The sequence below is a fragment of the Mesoplodon mirus genome (assembly GCF_964341445.2).
Source record: "Mesoplodon mirus genome assembly, chromosome: 10".
Classification (NCBI taxonomy): Eukaryota; Metazoa; Chordata; class Mammalia; order Artiodactyla; family Ziphiidae; genus Mesoplodon; species Mesoplodon mirus.
The window spans coordinates 8,058,121-8,085,687 of NC_138986.1; the positions used below are offsets into that span (position 1 = coordinate 8,058,121).

At 38.3% G+C, this 27,567-nt stretch overlaps 1 protein-coding gene and 1 long non-coding RNA gene across 4 annotated transcripts; one reads left to right on the forward strand and one right to left on the reverse strand.

The window, feature by feature from the left end:
- WTAP (WT1 associated protein) lies at positions 1-25,673 on the reverse strand. 3 transcript variants are annotated; one of them, XM_082633714.1, is made up of 8 exons: positions 25,510-25,673; positions 19,229-19,266; positions 16,114-16,169; positions 12,717-12,775; positions 11,542-11,669; positions 7,855-8,033; positions 2,718-2,872; positions 1-1,290 (listed from the first exon to the last, which is right to left on the reverse strand). In XM_082633714.1, exons 2-8 carry the CDS (start codon positions 19,256-19,258, stop codon positions 707-709), a joined length of 1,191 nt encoding a protein of 396 aa, XP_082489840.1. In that variant the 5' UTR covers positions 19,259-19,266; positions 25,510-25,673; the 3' UTR covers positions 1-706. The 3 variants fall into 3 exon arrangements, 2 of the variants coding, with proteins under 2 accessions (XP_082489840.1, XP_082489841.1); XR_014295115.1 differs by lacking the exons at positions 1-1,290; positions 2,718-2,872 and adding exons at positions 5,511-5,593; positions 5,626-7,636; XM_082633715.1 differs by lacking the exons at positions 1-1,290; positions 2,718-2,872 and adding an exon at positions 5,594-7,636.
- Positions 23,672-26,532, forward strand: LOC309811141. Its single transcript, XR_014295116.1, has 2 exons — positions 23,672-25,316; positions 25,658-26,532. It is a non-coding gene; the product is annotated as an uncharacterized lncRNA (long non-coding RNA).
- Positions 26,533-27,567: the final 1,035 nt, after the last annotated feature.

Below are 27,567 nucleotides of genomic sequence, written 5' to 3' on the forward strand. Positions count from 1 at the left end.
TACGGAGTTACAATAAAAATCTTTATTTAAGTTTGGTCAGTACAGGTAAGATATACTGGAGTCACAGAGCAATATGCATTAACAGGATACAACAGTTCATAAAAACTGAGTAACTATGCACACAAAATTCTTAAACATTCAGTCACCTAAAGAGAAAATGCACAGATGTATGGTGGAAAAAACTGTATCTAACACTGAAACTACTATAGGACTCCTTCAACAAGTCCAACTTTCAGTGATAAAACTACTGTACTGGGCAGACCTGGCAGTCATAAACCCACATCTACGCTAACAAGTCTGAATGGTGCGTAAGTACAATAACAGCATGAATAAGAATGCCCTTACACAGCACAGGTTCTAGGATAGACACAGATTTAAACAGACACCATTGTGTTACACTTTAAGGAAAGATTTCCATTTACAACTTCACATTAACTCATATAAAAATAACCTGACCCTACACAAAATGTCCTTTTAGCAACATTCAAAGTAATTAATTAACTGTTACCATTTCCAAAGTGGCAGAGGTATTGAAGCAAAAAGAAAAAAAAAAAAAAAAAAAAGGAAAAAAAGAAAAAGGGAAAGGAAAAAAGAAAAAAAAACACCCACAAAAAAGGCAAATTGTGACAAAAGTATGCATTCATTTTCCGGACAGTATCCTCTCCCAAATTAAATGACACTGTATAAAAGTTTGCTGGAAAAAATTTTACAAAACTGAACCCTGTACATTTACACTTGAGTCCAAGCCATTCTGAACGTGGCGGGAACCCGCAGTTCGGTTACCTTTCCCACTCACTGTTTTCTCCTCTTGAGGGTCATGATTGGAGTCTGTGTCATTTGAGTGGTGTGTGACCGAGTTCTCACTGCCCGTGGGAGAGTCTACACTTTCATACCCCGCACTGAGCTGGTTTACGTAACTACCACCTCCTCTGCCAGTTCTCTCCTCCGAGCTGTTGGAGGCCTTATTACCGTTCCCTGGTGAAGAAGGGAAGTCATCTTCGGCCGTGTCCCCCTCCCTATGAAATCCAGACCCAGACGTCCTCTGCCGGGAGGAACTGCCATTACTTGGTCCGTTGGCCAGACGACTGCAGTCTTTACCTGTGGCCTCTGCCTGTCCTACAGGCTCAGAAGATGTAGTCCTGCTGGTACTCGGGCCGGGGGCTTGAGACTGCTGCTGCTGGTACTGAGCCAGCTGCTGGCGCGTCTCCTTCAGTTGCTGCTGAAGGACTAGGATGGTACTCTGCATGCCCTCCACTTCTTCGTCAAGTTGAATGATGAAGTCATTCAGTTCTGTGCAAAGGAGAGTCAAACCTACTTTAATATCTCTGTTAACATCTTTAAAAATATTTCTTAGTGCCTGCACAAAGCCAGGCAACCAGTCAATGTTTAAGTAAACAAATACAATTGTAAAATCACAAAAGAGTACTTTAAAATTTTGCTTGGAATTTTAAAATAGCCATTCAACCATGAGTTTGTTTTGGGGAGGAAGGCAAAAACTTACAATATATTAAAGCAACCAAATTTAAATTTATTCAAACTACCTAGCCACATAAAATGGGTCACAACCCACAAAAGCTGCTCCACGTTTGCTGACCTAGGGGCCCCCACGTCCAGCCCCTTACCCCTCACTCTCCTAGCCAATGTCTCAGCTCCACAGCAGGTTAGCCCCTGGGGAAGTGCGGTCCCCTACTCTAATACTCCAAAGAAGCCTATGCAGTCACCAAGGATTATCCCCCATCCAAGAACAAAATTCAGAGAAAATAACTCTTGAAAACTGATAAAACTACAGATGTCTATTAAGTTCTAAAAAGGCCTGGGGGGTGGGGGGGGAGTTCATTTACTACTATACAAAACCTCCTATTTACTGTATTTACAAATAGTGAGAGCTAAGAACCATCACTTTGAAAAGGCAGTTTTAAAGATATTGCTTGACTAGCGACCTTCTTTGCAATTAACTACAAATTTGCAATTAATTTAATCTCCAGAGTTGGGTATTTTTCTTACTACTAATCTTTCTCACAAAGGAGAAACAGCATGGATGAAACTATACTTGCCCAACAAAAAAAGAGAGGGCGGCTGACAATTAAGTTCCATTTGTCTTAGCAAAGAACTATTACATCTTATTCACTAAATAGGATCTTAAAAGGTAAAATCAACTATATACGTTTACTTATTATTTTCTATTTTTGGCCATGCCGTGCGGCTTGCAGGGACTTAAGTTACCTGACCAGGGATCGAACCCAGCCCCAGCAGTGAAAGCGCCGAGTCCTAACCACTGGACCGCCAGGGAATTTCCACAATCAATTATATATATATTTTCAGATCCCTGGAAATAGCCAAATACTTCCAAGATTTACACTTACAGAAATTGGTTAAATGAAGATACTCCCTCTTTTAAGCACTGAATATAAATTTATATAGCTACATAATGCCTTAGTAATACAACAGCCTTTCTATCTTTTGCCAAATCCCACTCCTAAAAAACAAAAACTTCTTATGAAATTTGCACCATAAACAATTCAGGGGCTGGGTGGGGGTGAGGGGACCGCTAAGATTAAATGGCTTTGTTTGCTGACTCAACTGGAAATATTTCACTTATAATTTTATAGAACCATTGGCAGAGATGAGCATATACAGACTCTAATCTATAATACTCATGCCTGGCAGTATTTTAAAGCCAGTGCAAAGTTAACCAAACTTTTCAAAAAACCCCTTACCATCCTGACTGCTTTTAAGCTCCTCACTATATTTCTTCTGTAAAGCCAATTCTGCTTCAAGTTGTGCAATACGTCCCTGGGACAGCTGCCTTCCAAGCTCTTGATTCTCCTGGATAAGCATTCGACACTTCGCCATTAACTTTTTGCCTGTTTGGCTGTAAAGGAAAGAGCCATTCATCACAAAATGAAGACAAAACTCTCTACAACCTTCTTTGCTTGCAGTTATTACAACGATAGATGTAACACGTACAGAACATAACACTATGTCACAGCAGATGCCTCCCTACAATTACCATCTTCTTTCTGGAACACATCCATCTTGTACATTTCAGTATTTTGCCAATACAGCAGCAAAAATTAAAAAAACCTAAAGAAAAAGTACCTAAATGGCCACTTTTTGTTTCTATTAATAACTGATTCTGAAATCTATTTTTATCCCAAATTATAATTTGAAATAGAAACAGGCCAGTTAATTAACACACATTTTAGATATACCAGTATTAGTAAAACACTAAGGTACTTAGCTTTATGGAACAGAAAAGTTCTTGAAAGGGTAAATGCAACATTAACCACAAATGTAGACTTCTTTAAAATACCTAATATATAAAAATCAGCACCTATAAATATATAAATGAATGAGAGTATATTTATTCCTGCTAGATCAGCATTTTTAAGGATGCCTCTTAATAGGCAGTTCTCACAAGAATGTTTATTTACTGCATTCAGTGAGGCCTGTTCAGTAACTTTTTAAAAAGCCTTAAGACTATTCCTATTCACCAATCCCTCATTTAATTTCATATGAGCTGTCTTAAACTGGGATGGAAGTTTTTGAAATTTTAATATTGGTATGTGGTGAAGATTTTATCCATGTTGAAAAGATTACCCTTAGGACACAAAAATAAGGTTGGAGTTACTTATCATAAATAATGCAAATATGTAAGTGTCTGCCAAATTAGGAGTGCCATACTTTCAACAAATTAGTTACCAAGTGCTAGGGCAATGTACTATAGACCTACGTGCATATACACAGTAATTGCAAAAATGCAATCCATGTTCATCCCCTATATTACTATTAAGGATGAGATGAACTTGAAGTAGTATATCAGGCAAATGAAAGCCCTATTAAAGGAGTTAAAAGAAGAAAACAACAGAAAGTGTCAGCAAAAATTTTTTTTAACCAGTAAGGTCATTCTGAACTTTACTCCATCACAAGAATATCAAACTGTCCCTATCCAAGTTTCAAAGGTAACATCACAGTTATATACTTAAATTAGAACTCTTTAAAAGTGATTACTTCTATTCTTACTAATGAGGCTAAAGAAAAGCAGTGAAGTTTTATTGAGACACTGTTACTGGGGCTTTTGATTGCATTTTTGCAATTGCTGTACACACACTTTTTAAATGTTTTAAGATGGGAGCACTTTGTAAATGTTTCTCATTCTTTGGCTCAGTGTTGCAAGGTTCTTTTATCAATAGCACATGTTCTAACCCAATATGATTCAAGCAAAAGTTTTTAATATTTAATACATTTTCCTTACACAAATCTCTGGTAAAACCTGGGGTACCACTGCGCAAAGGAGCCTCAGATGAAAACCACGAGTTAGCATGTGGTAAGGGTTTTTTCTCTACATGGTAACTTTATTAGCTGATACTTCTGTTCATTGTTATTATAGCTTCAGATATCCCCCATTTCCCATAAGCACCCTCAGACTTTAGCCTCTAGGGAACAAGAGTTTACAAATCAAATGAGGAATAAGAAACACGCACCATCATCTAAGACAGGGGCATTCCTTCCACTTTACTGCCTATGCTCCCACAACACTGCTTTCTTGCAAAGTATACAGCATCAGTGTTTACCAACCTGAGAAATCTTTTATATGAATTTTTTAAAACATAGACAATTGTAAAATCAATACATTAATTTGTGACCTGACTTAACCTCATATAAAGTATCACAAATTCTAATGCAAAAAATATTTCATTTATGAAGTCATGCCTTTTTACAAATGCCTGTTCTAAAATAATCCTACTTCTAAAATTAGTGATCACTTTAAAACAAATCTTCAAAAAACTGCTGTTCTTTAAACATTCTGTAATTTTACTTTCATGTAAAATTTGTGTTGTGTTCATGATATCACAAAAGATGGTTAAGAATCCAATTACAAGTAACTTGTCTTTGGAATCATTTTACCAAAAAAAAAAAAAAAAATCTAATCCATTCCTAAAAATCAAATAACCCACAAAGAAAATACAATAGGAAATAATTTAAGAGAATGATTTATAAAAAAGAACGGACACTGTACACTGCTTTGTTATCAAGGGGAAGGGAGACAGGGTATTCTGAAGAGGTGTACACACAAGTACCTGAATGTTTAAATTTAAATGCAAACTGAAAACTGTCAAAACACTGCAATATATCCCTCTACTCTGAAACATATGCACTATCACATGTATGAAATATTTTAACTAAAGTGGACATAATTCATGAGATCTTTCTTAAAATTAAAACAGAATAAAAAAGTGGAAAACAAAACAAAACCCACATAACCCATTCTATATGAATTATTCCAGACAGAGTATTCATTGAGGACTATTTGTTTCAAATTAATGATGTATTTATACCACCCGATAAACTCTGGCTTATAGCCTACTTTTTACAAAATAAAAACCCATTTATAGGTAATTAAAATAAATTATGATTTACTAATACAATGAAAATATTATATAACCATTAAAAATGGTAAGTAATTTAAATATAGTAAAAAATGGGAAAATGCCCAAGGATAAAGTGGGGTGGGGAAAGCCCTGGTACAAATCTGTATGTATGTATACATGTATGTCACATTTGTTTAAAATCTATCTATCTATCTATCTATCTATCTATATATATATATATATATATAATTACTGTATATGCATACAAATTATCTTGATGATACCCAAGAAATTTAAAAGTGGTTACTACTCCTGGGGAATAGAACAGGGAAGGGCAAGGTCACACCCAGGAGTAAAACTCACTTTTCACCTCCACTTTTCTTTACACTGTTTCATTTTATACATTATCATGTGTTACCTTATTAATTAAAAAAAATTTTTCAACAGTAAGAAGAAAAAACCCACTTCAAGGTGACTGTTACCTAAATGGCAAAGAAAGATGCTTGGCTAAATTTGAGTACGTGTTAATGATACCTTTTATGAATTATTTCCTGACCTACTGAGAATACATAGGCCATCTCTACTGTGGTCTTAAATGGCATAACATATACACAAAAACCTTAATTCGGGCACAAGAAGCCAATTTCAAACAGATTTGGTTACTTACCCTCCAACCCCACAAGCAGTGAGAATTTTAGAAGCGATTTCTTGCCGTGAAGTCACACAAACCACTTCTCCAGCCCACCCTCTGCCCCACAACCAGTTCCCTAAAGCACACACATACAAGATACTTACAATTGATTTGAATGATTAAGAGAGAACTTAAGTCACCCTTGTTAAAACTGCACTTAAACGTTGGGGCAATCTGGAACATTTATCTTCCACTCATCTTAGACTCCATTGTCACCAAGTGAAAATTCGTATTGGTGACTTATAGAATGATCTGACGAAAAAATTCACCTCCAGGATTGGATGGAAGCATGAAGAAAATAATGCCTCATTTATCTAAATGATCAAATGAATTTGCTAGAAATGATCACTATACCTTTTTTTTTTTTTTTTCCAATTCACAAAATGTCTCACTTAGGCCAGCCCACAGTTCCAATACATTCTGTCCCCAATCTTCTGGCAGGCACCCTGTGAAGCTGTCCCACATTAATGTCTACTGCAATATCCTGGGACAAGGTGTCAAAAAGCAACAAGTGTCAAGTCTCCTTGTCTTTTATGATACCAGCTGGAAAAAAGTAGGTCTTTAAAAAATGAGACACAGAGCCTTTTCCTTCACTTTGAAGAGCACAGCAACAATTTTTTCGAAATCAATCTGCTCTCACAGCCCCCCCAAAACCAAAATGTTAAAAGTACAACAAAATCATCATAGTAATCCTTGAACTTAAAAAACAAAACCAAAAACAAAACAAAAAAAAAAACCAACTATTTCAAGGCACATTTAATTTAATATCAAGAGTGCAATACAAAAGGCCCAAATACAATGAAGGAACACATTCCCCCATTAACACCAACGACAATGCTCTTTCAACATGTGCCTGTTGAATGGAATGGGGATTTAATAAATTTCACTACTGAAAAAAATAACGCAGTGAGTCTCATCACAGCTAATATCCTTATACAATCTAGTTGTGAAATGAATGTTTATAATGCTTCAAACAGTTTAGACCTGAAGTTTGATACCACACCTTCATTATTTGTACAGTCCTCAATAAGATTATCTACAGTATTAGCAACCATTCAAAGAACAAACCATTGAGTAAAACCACATTGATTTAAGGCTCAATCAAGTAATATGGAGCCCCAAACTAAATGGTTAAATATATGAACTACTTGTACTGACATCTATTATTTGATTCTCTCATGACTATTAAGTTGGTTCTTAGCAAATAAACCCTTTAAAGGCAAAATTCACCTCATTTGAGTTTGACCCAGAAGTTCAACAACAATCACGAAGTCCACAGTCTTATTGGCAAAACTGATACACAGTGTCTCTAAGTCACTATGCTCAAGGTTAAGAGCGATGCATATTCCATCTTTACATTTACTGGAATTTTACATGTTCAATTCATGATTTTAAATCTCTAGGTTTTCATTCCTCCAAACTGTCTGAAGACACAGTGTGCCACAGACTTAAGACTTCTGTTTCTCCCTCTATTTTCTTCAAACAGAAACATTTCTCAAGTGTCTACACGTTCTAGAAGGGGAATTTTTCGGAGGTGGCCACTTCTTCGGAATAGTCCGACGCCATCAGGCCTCTGAAGCAAGGGGAGGGGGAAGAGAAAAAAGCTGAAACACAAGGTTCATCTGGTAAGTTTTACATTAACCATTACAAGCTGGATAGTATAAGAATGTGGCTTTTTTGGCTCAAAAAGTCTGAGTCTTGGTGTGGAAACGAGTACTTGGCTGTCCCACCACAGCTTTCTCGTAGTGGGACTGTCAGGGAAGTCTTGACTGGGGAGTATGATTTGTTTACCTATCAGGCGTAAACTTCCAGGCACTCAGTTCATTTTGGGCTTGTTCCAGTTTGTCTTTAGTCTGTTCCAGTTCACCTTTCATTTTTAGGAAAAACAAGTTGATCGCTGGGTCTACCATTGTTGATCTCAGTTGGGCAACGCTAGGCTGCTGGACTTGCTTGAGGTACTGGATTTGAGTCTGTGCAAAGCAAAGAAACCCCAATTACTACCAAATCCAAGGAAACATACCTAAGAAGATGAGATAAAATCCCTTTCATTCACTGGATTTACCAACTTGTTTGTTAAGTCCTTTCCCCCCTTGATCATAAAGTCCTCTAAAAAAAAGTACAAGTTAAAAACAACTATTTGGGAATTCCCTGGTTAGGAGGGTCTAGTGGTTAAGAGTCAGTGCTCTCACTGTCGGGGCCTGGCTTCGATCCCTGGTCAGGGAACTAAGATCCTGCAAGCTGCGCAGCCAAAAAAAGAAGAAAAAAAACCCCCACGAAACTATTTAAGGTTATCCATGTAGGAATAAAGGCCATGTGATTGCACTCCATATTTGGAAACTTCAAATATAAGGAGACTAACACGTTGGCAACCAAAACAGTACAAAATAAATCAATCAATCACTGTTATATTTACTAAAAATGCTGATGCCCACTGGGAAAAAAAAGCAAAGTTTAAAATATTACTTATGTAAGTAAATCTGTGCTTATGGGAAATTAGTCTATATACAAGTTCCCTAAAAGTACATCAGGTACAAGGTTATAATTTAAAACATATTTGCATTTCTAAATTTAAAAATGTATAGTACTTACATATTTACATGAGTTGGCATTACAGCTTTATAAACAGCACCTTAACCCAAAATTAAGCATTTTTTTTTTCCCTCCAAGGAGATTTGAATCACAGCATTGTAAGGCTGGAAGGTGACTGACCTGGTCCAAACTGCTTTTTTTTGAGAGATTAAATAAGCCAACTGTCCAAGGATAGTTAGTTCAGTGCCAGTACTAAAACTAGAATTTTTGTTCTCAAGCCTCCTGACTCCCATATCTGGGGCTTCTTCCACCATACCAAATCCCTCTGCTTACATATGAAACCTTCAACTTCAACTTTGGTTGTACTATTTACTAGCACACTAAAAATACATTTCTAAAATATGAGATACAGTGTTCATCATTAAATGCATCACTTTCTTCACACCCAAAGTAGATCTGGTTCAAGATCCTGCTCCACACTAAACCTTAAATAGGATTGAAACTAACATTTCCTAAGCAGCTAATTTCTACCATAAAAGATACAAATATACTAGGATATATTTAGTTAGTATTTCACTGAGCAAACAGAACTATTTTTTCCTTTTTTAGCTTGAGGAATTTTAAAAGTAACTCATTTTAAACCAAAAAGTACACCTATTTATTCAATATAATCCAGCTGCTGAGGTAATCTAACAGGAATAAAGCATGCCAAGTAACATATACCATGTACCGCTATCACTGAAGAAAACACTGCCTCTCTTACACTAACATAGTTACTAGTATTTAGATTACACAGTGGACGGCCCTCATCTGCTACACATAAGCTTGCCATTTCCTTGTGTTTGCTCCTGCTGCCCTCTCTGAAAAACTTTACTGTGTTCTAACTGAAAGAGCAGTGAGTTCTTCGGCTGGCCTGTGCAGAGAAGAGCTGTAAAGAAATGTGGCTGGAAGAAGTTAGGGTCTACTTGAACAGAATCTTAAATATAGGTTGAGATGACAAAAGGTGAGGAGGCATCACCAAAGGCCCCGATTAGGCATAATATGATCAAAACTGCCAGTGTATACGGGATGGCTGTAGAATCACTGAGGTGAGTCAAGGGCACATACTATCTAGGCAAGTGTTAAGAAGTATCTGGACTAGAATGTCAAGAATAGGATTCAAGAGACAGAAAGAAATCAAGATGTACTGGGTTTATGAGACATTATCATCAGCACCATCTATTCACACTTTGTCTACCAGGTGCTAGCACTCTGAAGGTAAGATTCATCCTTTGCATGTGTAAGCATCTGGCACAGTGCCATGTTAACAGGGAAACCTAAAACTATTAATGAGTAAATGGCAGAACCTAGAGTCCTAAATATCACAAAAAGAAAGAATTAAATGGTTTTGAGACTAGGCACCTGAGAGAAGTAGTACTCATGCCATTAGACGTGAAAATCCTAAGAGAAAAAAAAAAACTGAATGGGATGGGTGGGTGTTACAGAAAGGAAACAAAAACAAAAACCTTATATTCAAAATGTTGCTAAGACTTCTTGGAACCAAGTATCTAGGTTAAAAAAAAAAAAAAAAAAAAAAAAAGCCGAAGGTGGGAATGGTCAATAGTTGAAGTTAGGGAGAGTAAAGGCATATGAGTGCTGAGAAAGAAAAATTTCTTAATACGTTCATTAGTGACTTTACAGAAAAAATATCAGTGGCAGTGCAGATGGAAACTAAATTGGTAGAAACAAAAGGAGTGGTGAGAAGATAGAGAAAATAACAGAGGCTACTCTTTAACAGGTAAAGAAGTCAATTTGAAGAAGTGAAGGGGACTTCCCTGGAAGTCCAGTGGTTAAGAGTCCACACTCCCAACGCAGGGCACAGGGGGCGTGGGATCAATCCCTGGTCAGGGAGCTAAGATCCCACATGCCGCACAGCGCGGCAAGAAAAAAAAAAAAAGAAGGAAAAGGGACTAAAGACTTTTGTGGAAATGTGGACAAAAGACAGCGTCTGCACAAGAAGAATAAGAATTGTGACTGAGCCCTAAAGAACATCTTATTGGTGAGAGAAGAAACAGAACTGTGCCCCACAGATTATTAGTCTCCAGTGACCAGAATATTGCCTTATGCATTAGATTTTAATAACTATCAAATGGAGATTACACAAAAAAATTCAGGAAAATGAGAAACAACAGGGAATTCCCTGGTGGTCCAGAGGTTAGGACTCAGCACTTTCACGGCAGGGGCCTGGGTTTGATCCCTGGTCAGGGAACTAAGATCTCGCAAGCTGCGCAGTGCAGCCCAAAAACAAAAAAAAAACAAAGAAAGAAAGAAAGAAAGAAAAAAAAAATGATTAGGAACAACAGGAATAGAGCTGCCCCTATTTTATATAACTGACATATACAAACACTAGAAGAAAGTGCTAAGACTGTCAAAGACAACATAAAACTGACTCTAAATTCAACCCCAGAGCTAAAGGATCCAATATATCATTAGATTTCAGATCTATGTAGACATGGCAAATAGTACAAATGAAAGATTAACAATTAAAAGACATGGCAGAAGTTGATGATACTAAGAAAAATAACTTTATGCAGAAAGGGGTAAAGACAGAAGAGGAGAAACTAATCAGACGGCTTGCTTATTAGTAAAGAGTAAATGCTGCTTATACCCTCAGATACTTAAAGATATGTGAACCAATATACTAATTCTCATAAATCATGGAGATTTCAGAGAATAATTTAAGATTTTTGACTTCTTGGCCACAGAAAAATTACTTTAAATCCAATGATGAAAGGTTATCAAAATTTTACATTTAGCACATTTAAGCTCAAAACATTTCTACCTTAACAAAATATGCATCTATAATTCGTATTAAGTATACAAAATTAGCTTAATGTGAATTAATACATGTCATCATGTGATCCAAAACCCAATTCCTCAAAAAGACTTTAAAACATTTGAAAGACTTACAGTACACTCTTGCATCTCTTGCTCCTTGGTTGCTAGTCGCATTACAAGAATGTTTTCCCTGCGTGCAGACTCTTGCTGTTGTTGCTTTAGTTTTTCTTCAGATTCCCTTAAGCCAGTTACATCATTAGCTGATGATTAAAAGGAAAAAAAACCCCAACATCATGAAATATAATTTCAAGATCAAACTGAACTAACCAAAAGAAAGTTCTGATTGCCTTTGAAGAGATGATAAAAACCATGGTAAAAAGTTTAAATCTTTACTTTCTATTCTATCAATGCTTTTGTGACAATGAAGTTTGTTCCTGATCATGAGTGCTCTTTTAGGAGTTAGTGCTGTTACACGGGTCCACAGCCACTTAATGCTAGACGGGATTACGTTGTTATAGTCTAATCTGTTGCCAACAAACACCAGGAAACTTCGTTATTTGCATTTGTTTATACTATGAAGTATTCACAAAGTCCTGATTAGTACTGTTTTTAACCTATTCAATATAAACATGCCCATAACTGCAGAGACAATTATTACTTTAAGCTTTCATAATGTTCACAACTTCTATGGATTATACTATAATCATACAATGATTGAGATTTCATGATATTAAGCTTTCTGAACTTGGAAAAGTGTACTGGTTTTTATACTCACAAATAGTATATTACTCTAACTCAGTGAAAAGTGACAAAGACTAAATTGGTCTGAAATGATAAACTTTGTTGTATTATTTTTAGCAGATGTTGAAAAATCCATAAATACATAGCTATATCCTATTGTTACAATTTAAGCTATCATAAATTTAACACTGGTTGCTTCTCTCTTCTAGAGTAATAACTCATGCTTCACTTGAAATTTCTCTGTGGAAGGGACACATCAAGGAAAGTTTCAAGTAGTTGTGAATTTCCCTATCTGTGCTCTCTCAGAACCGTGTAGTTCAGTTAAAAGAGAAGTGCTATTATAAGATCATTGCATGCTGGTCTTCTCCAATGACTGCGAACTCTTCAAGAAGAGAGGGCATGTCTCATTCACCTATTTCTTAGCACCCAACACAGTGCCTGGACAGAGTTTCTCAATAAAATGCTTGAATAAAAATTACTTAGTAAAACCAGTTATCCTGTGCTTATAACAACCATCTAAAAGGCAATAGTCACATAGTCTTTAGGAAGCTAAAACTCAAACTTACAGTTAAGATCTGTGTACTTGCCCTCCAACGCTTGCACATATGCTTCATATTGTTTCCACCTAGTACAAAAATAAATCCATATTAGTTGTTATGTTTAAATTGCTTTTGTTAAATATACTAGAAAACCACATCCATAAGCTTTAAGTAATACTGAGAATTCCACTGCATGAATTTTAATGTCTCTTCCATTTTGAGATAACTATAAATCTAGTTTAACCCATAATAAATGACTCACTTCAAAATTATTCCTTCCCAACTTACAGGAGTTAGGTAAATGGAAATACAGAGAAAAGTGTTCCCTGCTGAGAATACACCAAGCAGCGTTCCCGTGGGTCAGATCACACACCTTACAGGACCTTGTATCACTGATGTTCAGCATGTTGCCCGGATATGGAAGCTGACTGAATAACTTAACACTACTTTTCAGATATGCTCTCCACCTCAAACAAAAGGCATTTTAAAAACATGCCTAGGGACTTCCCTGGTGGTACAGTGGTTAAGAATCCGAATGCAGGGGACATGGGTTTGAGCCCTGCTCTGGGAAGATCCCACATGCTGTGGAGCAACTAAGCCCGTGTGCCACAACTACTGAGCCTGCCCTCTAGAGCCTGCGAGCCACAACTACTGAGCCCGCGTGCCACAACTACTGAAGCCTGCGTGCCTAGAGACCTTGCTCTGCAACAAGAGAAGCCACCGCAATGAGAGGCCTGCACACCGCAACAAAGAGCAACCGCTGCTCGCCGCAACTAGAAAAAAGTCCATGCGCAGCAACGAAGACCCAACACAGCCAAAAATCAATAAAATTAAATAAAACTAAAAAAAACATTTAAAAAAATTTTTAAGTGCCTGATTGTAAGGGACTGAAGGTTATCTCGGCTCTTATGTGAAAATACCACGTGATTCTCTCAAAGTAAAAAATAAATAAAGAAACTGGGGGTGGGAGAACATACTATTTTTCCAAAGCATATCTAATTAGCAGAAACAACTTTCATACATGCCATATGCCATCAGGACCTTTCTTCATTATATTCCTCTACCCTCGAAATATAGGCCATATTAGCTGCTCTTGGCAATTACTGCAGGTAACAAACTTTCCCCAGTCTTACGTTTAAGCAACTGCTCCTGGAAAGTAAGCTGTCTGCCACCTTGCTTACTGAAGAGCTGTTTTCAAGGTGCTCTTCAGTTACAGCTAATTAAAATTTACTTTGATTTTACAAAATATTTGTATAATCTTAAAACCTTTGACAAGTTTGCTGTGAGATTTATTAACATTACAACACAATGAACAAAAATATCCCATAATATCAAGCTAATCCATTCTACATAAAGACTAGGCCAAGGGCATGCTCATTTTTACGGCCTCTACAACCTAGGACACAAAGAGGAGTTCATTGAACGTTTTGGGATGAATAAAGATGTTTTGTGGAGGTTATATAAGAACTATTTATTTTAGAGGAAATGAGAAATATAAAAGCTCAGGGACTTCCCTGGTGGTGCAGTGGTTAAGAATCCGCCTGGCAATGCAGGGGACACGGGTTCGAGCCCTGGTCCAGGAAGATCCCACAGGCAGCAGAGCAACTAAGCCTGTGTGCCACAACTACTGAGCCTGCGCTCTAGAGCTTGTGAGCCACAACTACTGAGCCTGTGCTCTAGAGCTCGGGAGCCACAACTACTGAAGCCCAAGTGCCTAAAGCCCGTGCTCCACAACAAGAGAAGCCATTGAAATGAGAAGCCCGCGCACTGCAATGAAGAGTAGCCCCTGCTCGCCGCAACTAGAGAAAGCCCATGTGCAGCAACGAAGACCCAACGCAGCCTTAAATTTAAAAAAAAAAAAAAAAAATATATATATATATATATATATACACACACACATATATAAAAGCTCAAACCACAAACATCCTCATCAAGTAGAAAAAAAAAGAGACTAAGTAGCAGTTAATTTAAAATCACAAGAATTAATGAGGAAAAAACCTACTTAAAAGTCATAAATGAGAAGTCCCTAAATAAAGAAATTAAACTGACCTCAAAAATATAAACTGCACATGATTTTAAAAACCTTAAAGATAACTTAACATAAAAAATTGTTCCTCGTTTTTAAATTAAGATTATAGCACCGATTTCTCACCCAACAGTTAAATCAAGAGACGGCACATACTAACCAGAGGAATTATCTAAGAAAGGATACAAGGCAAGGAGTGTACCATATCAGAGGTACAAAGAGAACATCAACACGAGCAGTAGTATATCACAAGTGTCTACATCAGCAGGAAAGGGCAAGAGTATTTTAAAATACTAAGTATTTAAATTTTATGTGCAGGAAAATGAAGGTATGCAATAGAAAAACTGTTCTATGCATGAGATTACAGTAAAGGGAAATAAAGAGCATGTCTGCAATAGAGTAGCTAGTTAAGTAAACAAGGGTGGGAAATTATTGGGCTCTAGGAAACAATGGAGCATGTCATCTGTGTTTCCCTATCTTATAAAACCACCTTTTCTCTCCCCAACTTCCACTCTGTTAAATTTACTCAGTTCCTCAAGTAAAAATTCCTTGCAATTTCTAGAAGAAAAAGTTCAATGAACTTGCAGGTTGCCCTGAAAAACATTCATTTCATTTTTATCTAAAAGTTACCTCGTAAAAAACTTACCATAGTGATAAAATGCAAAAAGAATATATTTAAGTTATAAAATACAAAACACATGTGATCCCATTTTCTGATTTCTTACATTTGAAAAACGAATAATATAATGCTGTACTTGACAATCTGCTTTAGTAAGACATTTTAAGATAACCACAGAAATTCAGAGCTGGAAGTCATCTTTAAAAGTAATTTAATCCAACTGCTTTAACTTGCAGATAATAAAATGAAAGATATATAAAGTTAAATGAGTTGATCAAGGTCACAGTTATGAGAAAGAGTAACTTTGCTCCACCAGTAAATATTTCTTCCAAAACGAGAAGAATATCCTTAAGGAGTACAAATTTTCCATGTTACACAGAAAAGTAAAAAAATTAACTACATCAAAACAAGTCTATTCATTTGGTAAACTGAAAGCTTCTGAGAGCAGGGTCTTTCCCCATAGCAAGTTATACACATGAAGTACAAAGGCTTTTCAAGTTAAAGTTCTGAATATTTGCCCTCTACAAGAAAAAAATTCAAGTTACCTATCAGTCTAGAAGTTACCCAAGCTAGTGCTTTAGTTCTTTAAAGTGTTATGCTTTCCCCAATGTTTATATAATGCAGAAATAGGCCATACGAAAGAGATTCAAAAAATGTATTAAATGATTTGAGGATGTATTAACATTAAAAACAAAACAATACCTCACATAAACACTATAGGACAGAATCACAACATCATGTTCTATAGAAAGATTTGTATTTGGTAAAGAACATTTTACCTGAGAATTAATTCATCTCGTGCCATAACTTTGAAGTCTGTTTCACTCAGTCGAACCTAAAAAGAGAATTATGATACAAACTAAGTGCTCTTTCTAAAAGTTTTAAATATTAAATACCACCAGCATTTATATTCTTATTTTTATGAAGCTAGGATCATAACTTTTAATCCAACTGCTGGTTTCTGTTATTAGGAATCCCCTTTTTCCAAAGACACACAAAGCTCCTCCCAAAAGGAAGCCTGTACTGAAATGTCTGAAACTTAAATGGCTCAGTACACACTACGACGTTTTTAAAAAAAAAGTCTTAATTTTTAGAACGAAGTTTTTAAAAGGTGGACTATTTGTTATCTTTAAAACAGGTATCATTATTAGGAAAATGCAAATTAAAACCCAATGAGCTATCATTACACCCTATTCGAATGGCTAAATAAAAAAATAGTGGTAACACCAAATACTGAGTGAAGATGCAGAGAAACTGAGCCTTCATACATTGCTAGTGAGAAAGTAAAATGGTACAGCTGCTCTGGAAAATAGTGTGGCGAATCCTTTTAAAACTAAAAATGGATGTTCCATGCAACTCAACAGATGCACTCTTAAGCACATATTCCAAAGAAATGAAAATTTATTTTCACACAGAAACTTGTACACAAATGCTCACAGCAACTTTATTTTTAATAACCAAAAATTGGAAACTACCCAGATGTCTTTCAACAGGTGGATAGTAAACTATGATACCATGAAATACAGCAATACAAGAAACAGACAACTGACATATGCAACAACTTGGATAAAGCTGAAGGAAATTATGCTGTGTGAAAAAACTCAAAGGATACGTAATACAGCATAATTTCACATACACGACATTTGTGAAATAGCATAATTTTAGAAATGAAGAACTGATTAGTGGTTGCCAGGGGTTAAGAATGGAGTGGGAGAGGATGGATGTGGCTATAAAAAATGGCTTAAGAGAGACTTGTGGTAATGGTTCAGGTAACTATTTTGGTTGTGGTGCTGTTTACATTAAGTTACAAGTGATAACACTGCATACAGCCACACACAGAATGCACGCATAACCAGGGAAGTCTGAATATGCTCTGTGGATTGTACCAATGTCAAGTTCCTGGTTTTGATATTCTTATGCAAGATGCCTGACAGTTATGCAAGATGTTAATGCTGAAGGAGGCTGGGTGAAGAGTGCACAGAACCTCCCTGTACATTTCTTTTTTTATAGAGTTTTTTTTAAAATTTATTTATTTTTGGCCGCGTTGGGTCTTCGTTGCTGCACGTGGGCTTTCTCTAGTTGCGGTGAGCGGGGGCTACTCTGTTTCTGTGCACTGGCTTCTCATTGCGGTGGCTTCTCTTGTTGCAGAGCACAGGCTCTAGGCGTGCAGGCTTCAGTAGTGGCACGAGGGCTTAGTAGTTGTGGCTCGTGGGCCCTAGAGCGCAGGCAGGCTCAGTAGTTGTGGCGCACAGGCTTAGTTGCTCTGCAGCACGTGGGATCTTCCTGGACCAGGGCTTGAACCCATGTCCTCTGCATTGAGACGGATTCTTAACCACTGCACCACCAGGGAAGCCCCTTTTTTTATTTTTTTTGCTGCACTGGCTGTTCGTTGCAGCTCGCGCGCTTTCTCTAGTTACGGTGAGTGGGGGCTACTCTTCCTTGTGGTGCACGGGCTTCTCGTTGCGGTGGCTTCTCTTGTTGCAGAGCATGGGCTCTAGGTGCACAGGCTTCAGCAGTTGTGGCACACGGGCTCAGTAGTTGTGGCTCGCGAGCTCTAGAGCGCAGGCTCAGTAGTTGTGGTGCACAGGCTTAGTTGCTCTGCGGCATGTGGGATCTTCCCAGACCAGGGCTCGAACCTGTGTCCCCTGCATTGGCAGGCGGATTCTTAACCACTGCGCCACCAGGGAAGCCCCCTCCCTGTACATTTCTTTACAACTTCCTATGAATCAGTAATTATTTCAAAATAAAAAGTGCTTTAAAGTGGGCATAATATTCTAATGAGACGAAATTGCTTTGCAAATTGAGAAATATGAAATGTTTTCTCTATACCAAAAGAAGATTGTAAAGCTGAGGCACCTCTCCTACTTTAATATAAAATTAAGTCTTATTAATTTCCCTTATAAGATATTAAAACATTTTTCTTTATAAAAATGTTTCAAATTGTAGCATTTACCAGTAACATGTTACTATCAGAAAACAGAAAAGGGAAAATCATTATACCAGAATATATTAAAAGCCTTCCCTGGTGGCGCAGTGCTTGAGAGTCCGCCTGCCGATGCAGGGGACACGGGTTCGTGCCCCGGTCCGGGAAGATCCCAAATGCTGCAGAGCGGCTGGGTCCGTGAGCCATGGCCGCTGAGCCTGCACGTCCGGAGCCTGTGCTCCGCAATGGGAGAGGCCACAACAGTGAGAGGCCCACGTACCGCCAAAAAAAAAAAAGCCTAACAGAAAGCACCCAGTAATTCTCAAGATTGTTAAAGCACTTGACCCCAAAACTTAGGACAGAAATTTCCGTAACATTTACTATTTAAATTGTCCACTTAAATATTCACTTGTTAATAAGCACATACTCCTACTTTCCCAACTGAATTATAAATACCTCTTAGAAAGTGTTATTCTTTTGTAATCTCTTTTGTGTGTGTGTCATAGTGACTAAACTGAAGATAAAATGGGGAAAATGAGACTAGAAAATAAAACTTCAGAGGAAATGGTAGAATCTAAGAACCAACTAGCTGTAACTTTTTTGAAAAATATGGAACTGGTTCTGCATTACAACCAAAGAGATTTAAGTTAGGGAAAAAAAAGAAAATAAGTAACTTATAGGATCTTGTAAAATAATCTCTTATTTTGACATTATTTGTAGTTATATAGCTGGGAATATTCATATGATAAAGGCTACAAGTTGACCACGGGGATGTCATTATTACGAAAGTTTTCCAAAGGCTGAAAATATTCTAAAAATATATTATGTATTAGATACAATGTCTCACACGTTATACACCCATGATGCTATTTTAATATAAGGCAAGGGAGTAAACAACAAGCAAACAATATGGATAGTCCCTCAACTCTATTAGTCAAAAAAAGTGCTTAGAAACTGCTGAAAAAACAAACCTTTTTAGGAAGAGGTTCCTCGTTGGTCATCTTGAATCCTAGAAAAAGGAATAAAGAGAGGAAAGTCAACTGATTTTCTTCCAGTTAAGGTAGGAAGAAAAAAATACTGGCTTTTTCAAATGAATTTATTACTAAACTCAGTTATGACCAAATCATTCGGTTATTTTTTTAAATTAAAATAAACCTTTTAGGAACGAAATTGAGTTATTTGCAGTGAAGTGGATGGACCTAGAATCTGTCATACAGAGTGAAGTAAGTCAGAAAGAAAAACAAATACCGTATGCTCATGCATATATATGGAATTCTAAAAAGCGGTACTGATGAGCCTAGTGGCAGGGTAGGAATAAAGACGCAAACGTAGAGAACAGACCTGAGGGCATGGGGTGGGGTGGGGTGGAGCTCGGATGAAGTAAGAAAGTAGCACTGATTATATATACACTACCACATGTAAAATGGATGGCTAGTGGGAAGCTGCTGCATAGCACAGGGAGATCAGCTCAGTGCTTTGTGACCACCTAGAGGGATGCTCAAGAGGGAGGGTGGGAGGGATGCTCAAAAGGGAGGGGATAAAATGTATACATATAGCTGATTCACTCTGTTGTACAGCAGAAACAAACAACATTGTAAAGCATTTATACTCCGATAAAGGTGTGAAAAAATATATATACCTTAGACTAGTTTTAAATTTACAGAAAGGCTGTAAAGATATTACAGGGTTCCCATATACTCTGCACCCAGTTTCTCCTTTGTTAACATCTTACATTACTATTGTTATTAGGTTTTTTTTTAAAACTCTCTTATAAAAAAGTTGATCATTCTTTGTAATGTTGCCACAAAGGATTGAAAGAAATATAATTAACCACTGGACCACCAGGGAAGTCCCGAAGAAATACAATTTTTCAATGCATTCTTACAACTGCCCTGTGAAAGACAAATCTGGCAGCAGAAGTAATAGGTTTGTGCTGAAGTCCGATACTGGCGTCAGGCAGTATCCAAGGCATCTTGTTGAAAGGACAGAGGAAGGGTAATACCTGTTGCTAAGCCTTTCCTTTTACAGAATTAACATTGTTATAGTAAGGTCAAATCTATCTTCCTCGTGATAATTCATCACTACACAATGCAGGTATGAAGGTATTTACACTTTAATAAAAATATCCCTACATTATTTAACTTCACGTCACAGAATAATTTGCATCTCAAAATTAGCTTCTTTTATAAATTTACATAAAATTCACTTAATCCTGTTGAAAAAGATTAATGACAGAAATACTCTCATTAACTTTATTATGCTTACTGAAAAGGCTTGTGCTATTTCCTAATGTTCAAATTTAACAAAGAGAAGCTAATTTAAAGTTATTCCTAGGTATCCTTTCTAGCAGCAAAGTCATAAATGTTCCCTTACATCTTAAACTTTCTTTTTAGTTTATTTTACCTACCCATACATACTACAAACTCCAAACAATTAAATAAGTAGCTAGTAAATAAGTCACGGAGATATAATGTACAGCACAGTGACTATAATTAATAATACTGTATTACGTAGATTTGAAAGCTGCTGAAAGAGTCAAAATCTCCATCACAAGAAAAAAGTTTTGTAACTACGTATGGTGACAGATGGTAACTAGATTTATGTGGTGATCCTCTTGCAATGTATACAAACATCAAATCACTATGTTGTACACCTGAAAATAACATGTCAATTATACGCAATAAAAATAACTTAATCAAAGAATTTACAGTGTAAAACTGAGTTTTAAAAGCTACTTGACTTCTTAATGAATATCTGAGATTCCTCAAAAGGAGATGATTTTCAATACCATTTTTTGTATTACATACAATCCCAATTCAAATATTCTAATCATACTATCATTAAACCCTGATTTTCAGATTAGGTATACTGAGTTGAAGAAATCAGCACATTTTAAGGAAAAAAATTATATATTGATCATGTCATAAATTAACTGCCTTAATTCTTCCCTCTTTGATAATCTTATCATCGGATGTAAAACAAAAACCTGAGCATATATCATTAGTTTCTGAGCTGATGGAGTTGACCAAGTCTCTATGACCAACCAATACCTATGAAGACATGACCATATTTCTACGATTTAAAAATCGGTATTCTTTTTCTCTGAATTGGCCCCTGCCTACTTTAGGCCCCTTATCACTCAGTTTATAATCTCTGTTGCAAGTTACAGACAGCTGCTTAGTGACTGACTATCGTAACGTGACTCTAGAGTGAATCCAAGCATTTGGAAACAAACCCTCACCATGTTCACCTCCAGAGGCCTGACTACTTCTATTTTAAAATGGTTTTAATGGGCATTCACTCCACTAGACTGCAACCTCTTGGAATCCACAACTCAAGTTTAACATTTCCTTTGAACTTCCCATTTGTCCAGTGCTAAATAGTAGGTAAATATCAATAATGTACTAATAACGTATTAAAAAGGTACAAGAAAATTTGAGCCATTTGAACTTTTAACATACTTAAATAGTATATAAATGTGTACCTATATGTCAGTCTTCTGGTTAAATCCTTCTAAAGGCTTCCCATCTCAAAACTGTGCATGTGGTACATATACACAATGGAATATTACTCAGCCATAAAAAAGAATGAAATAATGCCACATGCAGCATGCGGGCTTCTTAGTTGTGGCATGTGGGATCTAGTTCCCCCAACCAGAGATCGAACCCTGGCCCCCTGCATAGGGAGCCCAGAGTCCTATCCACTGGACCATCAGGGGAGTCTCCTGTTTTTGTCTTTAAGCCCCACTGCAGAATTCTTGGTGACCTCCAGTTTTCAGAATTCTAAACAGCAAGTTATTTACATTTTTAACACTGACTTATGTTCTCTTTCCTTTTAAAAAGCTTGATGCTGGGTAGATTCTAATTACACATTGCTTAAAGAATACCTACATTTTCTTTATAAAAACATGTTTAAATTTGTAACGTAAGTCGGGATAAATACAGGTTTTGTATATATGTTTGCGTTTCACATGTTGACTCTCAATCACAAGTCACTCCACATGATATGGAATGTGACTTGGGAAATCAAAGCATAAGCATTTAGTAGGAAATTCCTCCCTTCTCTTTAGCCGATGAAAAGTCAATCTTTGCTTGAGATTCCGTGATATGCCACAACAGTTAAATGGACAGTGTGGCAAAAGGCAAATTAGAAACAGGCTTAAAATTTGAAAGCATCAACATTCAACTATTTAATCAAGATAGAACCTGGTTCTCAATTCTGACTCTCCCACTGCACATGTGCTGTGAAATTTATTACTCCCCAAGGCAATTTTTTTTTTTAGCACAACTGACAAGCACAATACCATCTAAAGTTAATTCTACCTTCATAAAGACAATGGATATTCCAGGTTCTTAGAACAAGCTATTCTCATATCAGAAAAAGAGAATGACTGAAATATCATTTGGAGTTGAACCCTGAGTCTTGAAGAGAAAAAATGAATATATACCTAGTGCTATGAATCACTTATTTAATAACCACAACTTTTAAAATCGAAGTTAGTTTCCATTTTCCAGATGATGAAAAGGGTTATGAATCATTAGGTGATCAGCTCAGATTAAAACAGCTACTTATTAAAAAATGGGGGGGGGAGAACAAAAGTTGGTAACTGATGAAGATAGATAATTCTCCCATTCCTCCATCCTCAATAATGATCAAGCTTAGCTAGAGAATGCAGAAAAGCAAAATAGAAAAAAAGCAAAAATTGACCAATTTGGCTACCTTTTAGCAAGTTTAAGAGGATTGGCTAAAACATGGTGTTATGTTTTATGTAAAGTTTTGTTATCCATGCGGATAATTCAGAGGTAATACAGCTCTTAAGTTTAGACTGTCAGAACCACCATCTACTCTTGATGCCTTTACACTGAGAAACAGCTTATGATGGAGAGTTCGGTTTTGGTTGGCTAGGTGCCTAGCATCCCAGATCCCAGTACTTCCCTGGCTCTTAGCATTATGATCCCAAGTTATGCAACTCAGTTCTCCCTTAATAGAGAATCAAGTACCAGCCAACACAACTTCAGTAAGAAATCATGTACCTTGCTGAAACTAATCACAACTAAACGTAAGAAACTAATAATCTGACACTGTATTAGCCTAGGCACTGTAGTAGAAGTGTACTTGTTAGGAACTGGAAGCCCAACTTTTCTTGACTATGTATCAGTCATGTGATCTTGAGCAAGTCACTTTCTCTAGATTGCAGTCTCCAAATCAGCAAAAAGAGGATACCAATTTTGTCTGCCCCACAAAGTGCTACAAATGTCAATGTTTTAAGTGCCATAAAGATACTATACAAACAAAAGATATTTCAAATAAAATACTAACATTAACATAAAAGAGAATTTTAATGTGTATTTAGGAAAAATTAAAGTAAATACCACCAACTACATTTTCAAGAGTTGAGAATGTCTGATAGCACTTCGTCTAGCCTGATGCACCGCCTTAATATCTAATGGGATATACTGTTATAGGAATATTGAAAAGTTTTGCTCTAGTAAGCTTAGTAATAGAAAATACTTAGATGCAGAAAAATGGGAGATAATAAAAACAAGAATAAAACCAAATACGATCTACGTCTTGCTTTGCAAAAGGATCCAACAGAAAATTTTTAAGAGCAAGAAAAAAAATTTTTTTTCAAGAGCAAGATAATGTACAATTGAATGAAAATGATCAAGACCTCTAAACAAAGCATATTTTCAAGGGAATTCTATATTACACCTATACATACATACAAGAGTGTAACGGACTCTGAAAGCTGTAACATACTGTACAAATACAATTATTACAACTCTCATCTCCATGCCACAAGGCTGCTATGGATTTTCTGTATTATACCAACCCATTTCAGACAAATACTCAAAATTCAATCAGGAAAGCTATATATTATGAAGTTCTATAAATTAGATGAGCTAAGTAAAAAACAGCAGTGTCTGGGATACACTTTTATCAGTACTTTTGTCCTTTGGCAGTTAGAAATTTAGGTAGTTTGCCTAAGTTCCGCCACAGAGAAGTGAAAATACTGATCTCTTAGCTATAGCTATCTGCTTAAGATAACGTAAAATCTGAACGCACTCTAGGAATACAGCCACCCAAACCCTTGAAATTTAACCTCCTCTTTATCACAAGCCCCAATTTCTTTCCCAATTTCTAATGGACCGCAATTTCTTTCCCCAACTTGCCTAATCAGATGCTACTAAATGGCATGTAGTACATACGTAACATTTAGGCATCCTGAAAAGATTTTCACGGTAGCTTTATACGGGGTTTTAAATGTCTACAACATGTTTATCTGTCACAGAAAATCTTAATGGTCAAAGTTTTTAAATAAAAAAACCGGTAGATAATCACTTTGTTGTACACCTGAAACTAACAACATTGTAAATCGACTATACTTAAACAAAACAAAAACCCGGTAGGACTTGTGGTGACAGACGCGTGACTTTCACTTAAATTCCTCAGCAATGGAATTAACTAAATTCTGAGAAGGAAAACTACATGGACGACTCAGGGCTGTAACATGATCATGAAAGTATTTCGTTATCTTTTTTAATCTCAGGCAAAAGAATCGTTTCTTGCTTTATAAACACGGTTATTAAGGATTTTAACACAGTCCTCTAGGATCAAATATCCAACTGACTTCATCAAAACAAACTTGGACTTTTCCACTATGTGCTCCCTACTGACTAGTGAAATATACGGTTTAAAAAATTAATAACAGCCTTACAGGGATCCGAGGTGAGACTCTAAAATTTCACGAAAACCTCTAATTCAATAAATAATTTTTCTCTTTTCTTTTAATTCAGAACGCATGCCATCATTTAAAAATGGAAGTCTACAAGACAACGCAGCTGCAATATTAAGCTACTGCGCGACGTGAGATTTGGTCAACGAACGCTGCTTTCCCTCCCCTGCTGAACTCGTTCATGCCGCCAGTCCTCGCGCTCCGGCCGAGGTGGGAGCCGGCGACACCGGGGCGGAGACTGGACGCGCACCGAGGGGGCGGCCTCCGGGTGTCGCCCGCCCCGCGGGAGCGCCCACCTCGCCCCCGGGACCCTGAGGACGGAGGTAAAATGGCCTCGGGGTGGCGGAAGTGTCCCCGCAGGCGGAAAAGCGGCGCGGCTAACGGGAGGCCGGCCGGCCCGGGAACCCCGAGTCGCCTCCTGTGCTCCGTCCGCCCCTTCCCGGGCCGGGCGGCCGCGCCTCAGCCCTGGGGACCCCGAGGTCCTCACCGCCGCTCCGGCGGGCGGCCCGCACCTACCTCTCCTGACGGAGGCCGCGCCGGCGCCGCCCAGTCACATAGGCTGATCCCGCGCTACCCGCTCGCTGCCCAGGCCGCCCGACCCCGCTGCCGCCGGCCCCTGCGCTCCTCCTCCCGCCACTGCCCCGGCTCTCCCCTTTATTTGCAGGTCTCGCTGCCACAAAATGGCGCTGAGGGAGGAAGCGAGGTCCCGTCGCCCCACCCCCTTCCCGCTCCTCCCGCCGCCCCGCCCCGCGCCGCCGCCGGCGCCCGCCCGCTTCTCCGCCCCGCCATGTTAGCGCCCGGCCCACTCACCGATCAGTTGTCTCACGGACGCGGCCACAGCTTCCCGCCCGTCGCGCCCAGCCGCGGGGAGGAAAGGCGAAAGGAGGGCGCCCGCTGAGGGCCTCGAGTCGCTACAGGAGGAGCTGCGCCTGGTGGCACGCCCCGCGGCCGCTGAAGCGCTGCGAGCTCGGCGGGGGCGGGGAGGGAAGCGGGCCGCAGGGAGTGGTGAGCCGCGAGGTCGCAGGTCAGCCGCAGGGCATCACGGGAAAGGCGGCGGGGGTCGCGATTGGCGGCGCCGGGTGGACAAGCTCCCCGGGCGGACACGCTCGCCGAGCCACCTGCGGCTGCGGCGCTGCCTCTGGCGGAGGAATCTGGGCGAAGGCGGCGTGTGATTGGCCGTACTTTGGTACAGCACCCATCTGTGATGCTTCCGCGCGCTGTCGGCAAGGTGCAACCTAAGGAGCGCCACCGTGGGCGGGGAGTCCGGGCAATTGAGGCTTCGTGAGCCCTTGCTGTTTGAAGTTTTGAGAATTTGGAAACCGATGCTCTTTCTTCCGTCAGGAAGTGCTGCCTCCTGGACACTTGGTTCGTCCCCGCCTTGAAATCTCGAGGCGAAACCGGGGAGCTATTGTCTAGTACGTGGAGGTTTTACCTATGTCAGCAGCTGTAGGGGCACCTTGCTGACGCAGAAGCGAGGGGAAGGCGAACCTTGTGAGGTTTTAATGGACCCGATAATATAAGTTTTTTAATTCGAATATACGCCCTTACGCAAGGCTGTGTGTCATCCGGACCGTCGCATAAGACCGATGGTGTTTACCTGGTAGACGTGAAACAAGTCTCATACTTCCTACAGGGGTCAGGTAATCTTTTGATTGGGCTGCCCTTATCCAATTTTACCAAAACCGTTTATCCCCAAAGGAGGTGTTCTGGAATGAGGTGATTTATAGGGATGAGATTAAACTCCACTCCAGATGGTCAAAGACCAAAATCCGAAGAGAAAAATGGGCAAGGACATGAACAGACATTTCACACAAAAGACCAGCAATGGTCCGAAACGTAAAAGTCTGTTCGTCCTCACTTATAATGGAAATGCACATTGAAATTACACGGCTGTGGAGAAACAGTGCTCGTAAATTTTCTGGTGGGAATGGGAAAATGATTCAAGCCCTATGGAGTACCAAAATTATATATGCACTTATTCTTACGTCTTGCAATTCCACTAATAACCCGAACCTTATTCTGAAAATACACCTTCACTTATAGAAGCAACATGTAGGCAGGGTTACTTGTTGTAGTGTCATAGCAAAAGTTACGAAATAACTCAAATGTCCATTAATAGGGAACTGGTTAGACACCGTACATCCATAACATGGAATACAATGCAACCCCCCCCAAAAAAAGAATGAGGATGCTATTTATGTGTTGCTTTGAAATGCGTCTCAGGCTATGTGGAAAATTGGAAGCATATCCTAGAAACAATAAAAATGGTTACCTATAAAGAGTGGTGGGGAAAGATGCAGGCGAAAGAAATAAAAGCAAGACTTCTCTGACTTTGAACTTTTGAAGTTTTATATAGCCGAAAAGTACATTGAAAAGGAAACAAACGCAAAGTTGATAGCAAATTAAAATAAACTGAACTGTAACTCACATTGGTAATGCAACTATCTTGTTACACAGAGAAAGGAATTAATTCCCCAGGGCTTTTGGACATAGTACTCTTAAGAGAATTATCTGTGGTGAGATATAGTCTGAGGTTGAGAAAGAACTGCAAAGGAATCTTCAGCTTCGCTCAGT

Bases quoted from the DNA above. Each gene is read 5' to 3' on its own strand.
- WTAP (XM_082633714.1), bottom strand. From the start codon at position 19,258: ATGACCAACGAGGAACCTCTTCCTAAAAAG. The intron at 11,670-12,716 runs GTAAGTTTGAGT...TTTAATCATCAG, and splicing joins CAAGTACACAGATCTTAACT to CTAATGATGTAACTGGCTTA. The intron at 1,291-2,717 runs GTAAGGGGTTTT...TCCTTTGCACAG, and splicing joins GCTTAAAAGCAGTCAGGATG to AACTGAATGACTTCATCATT.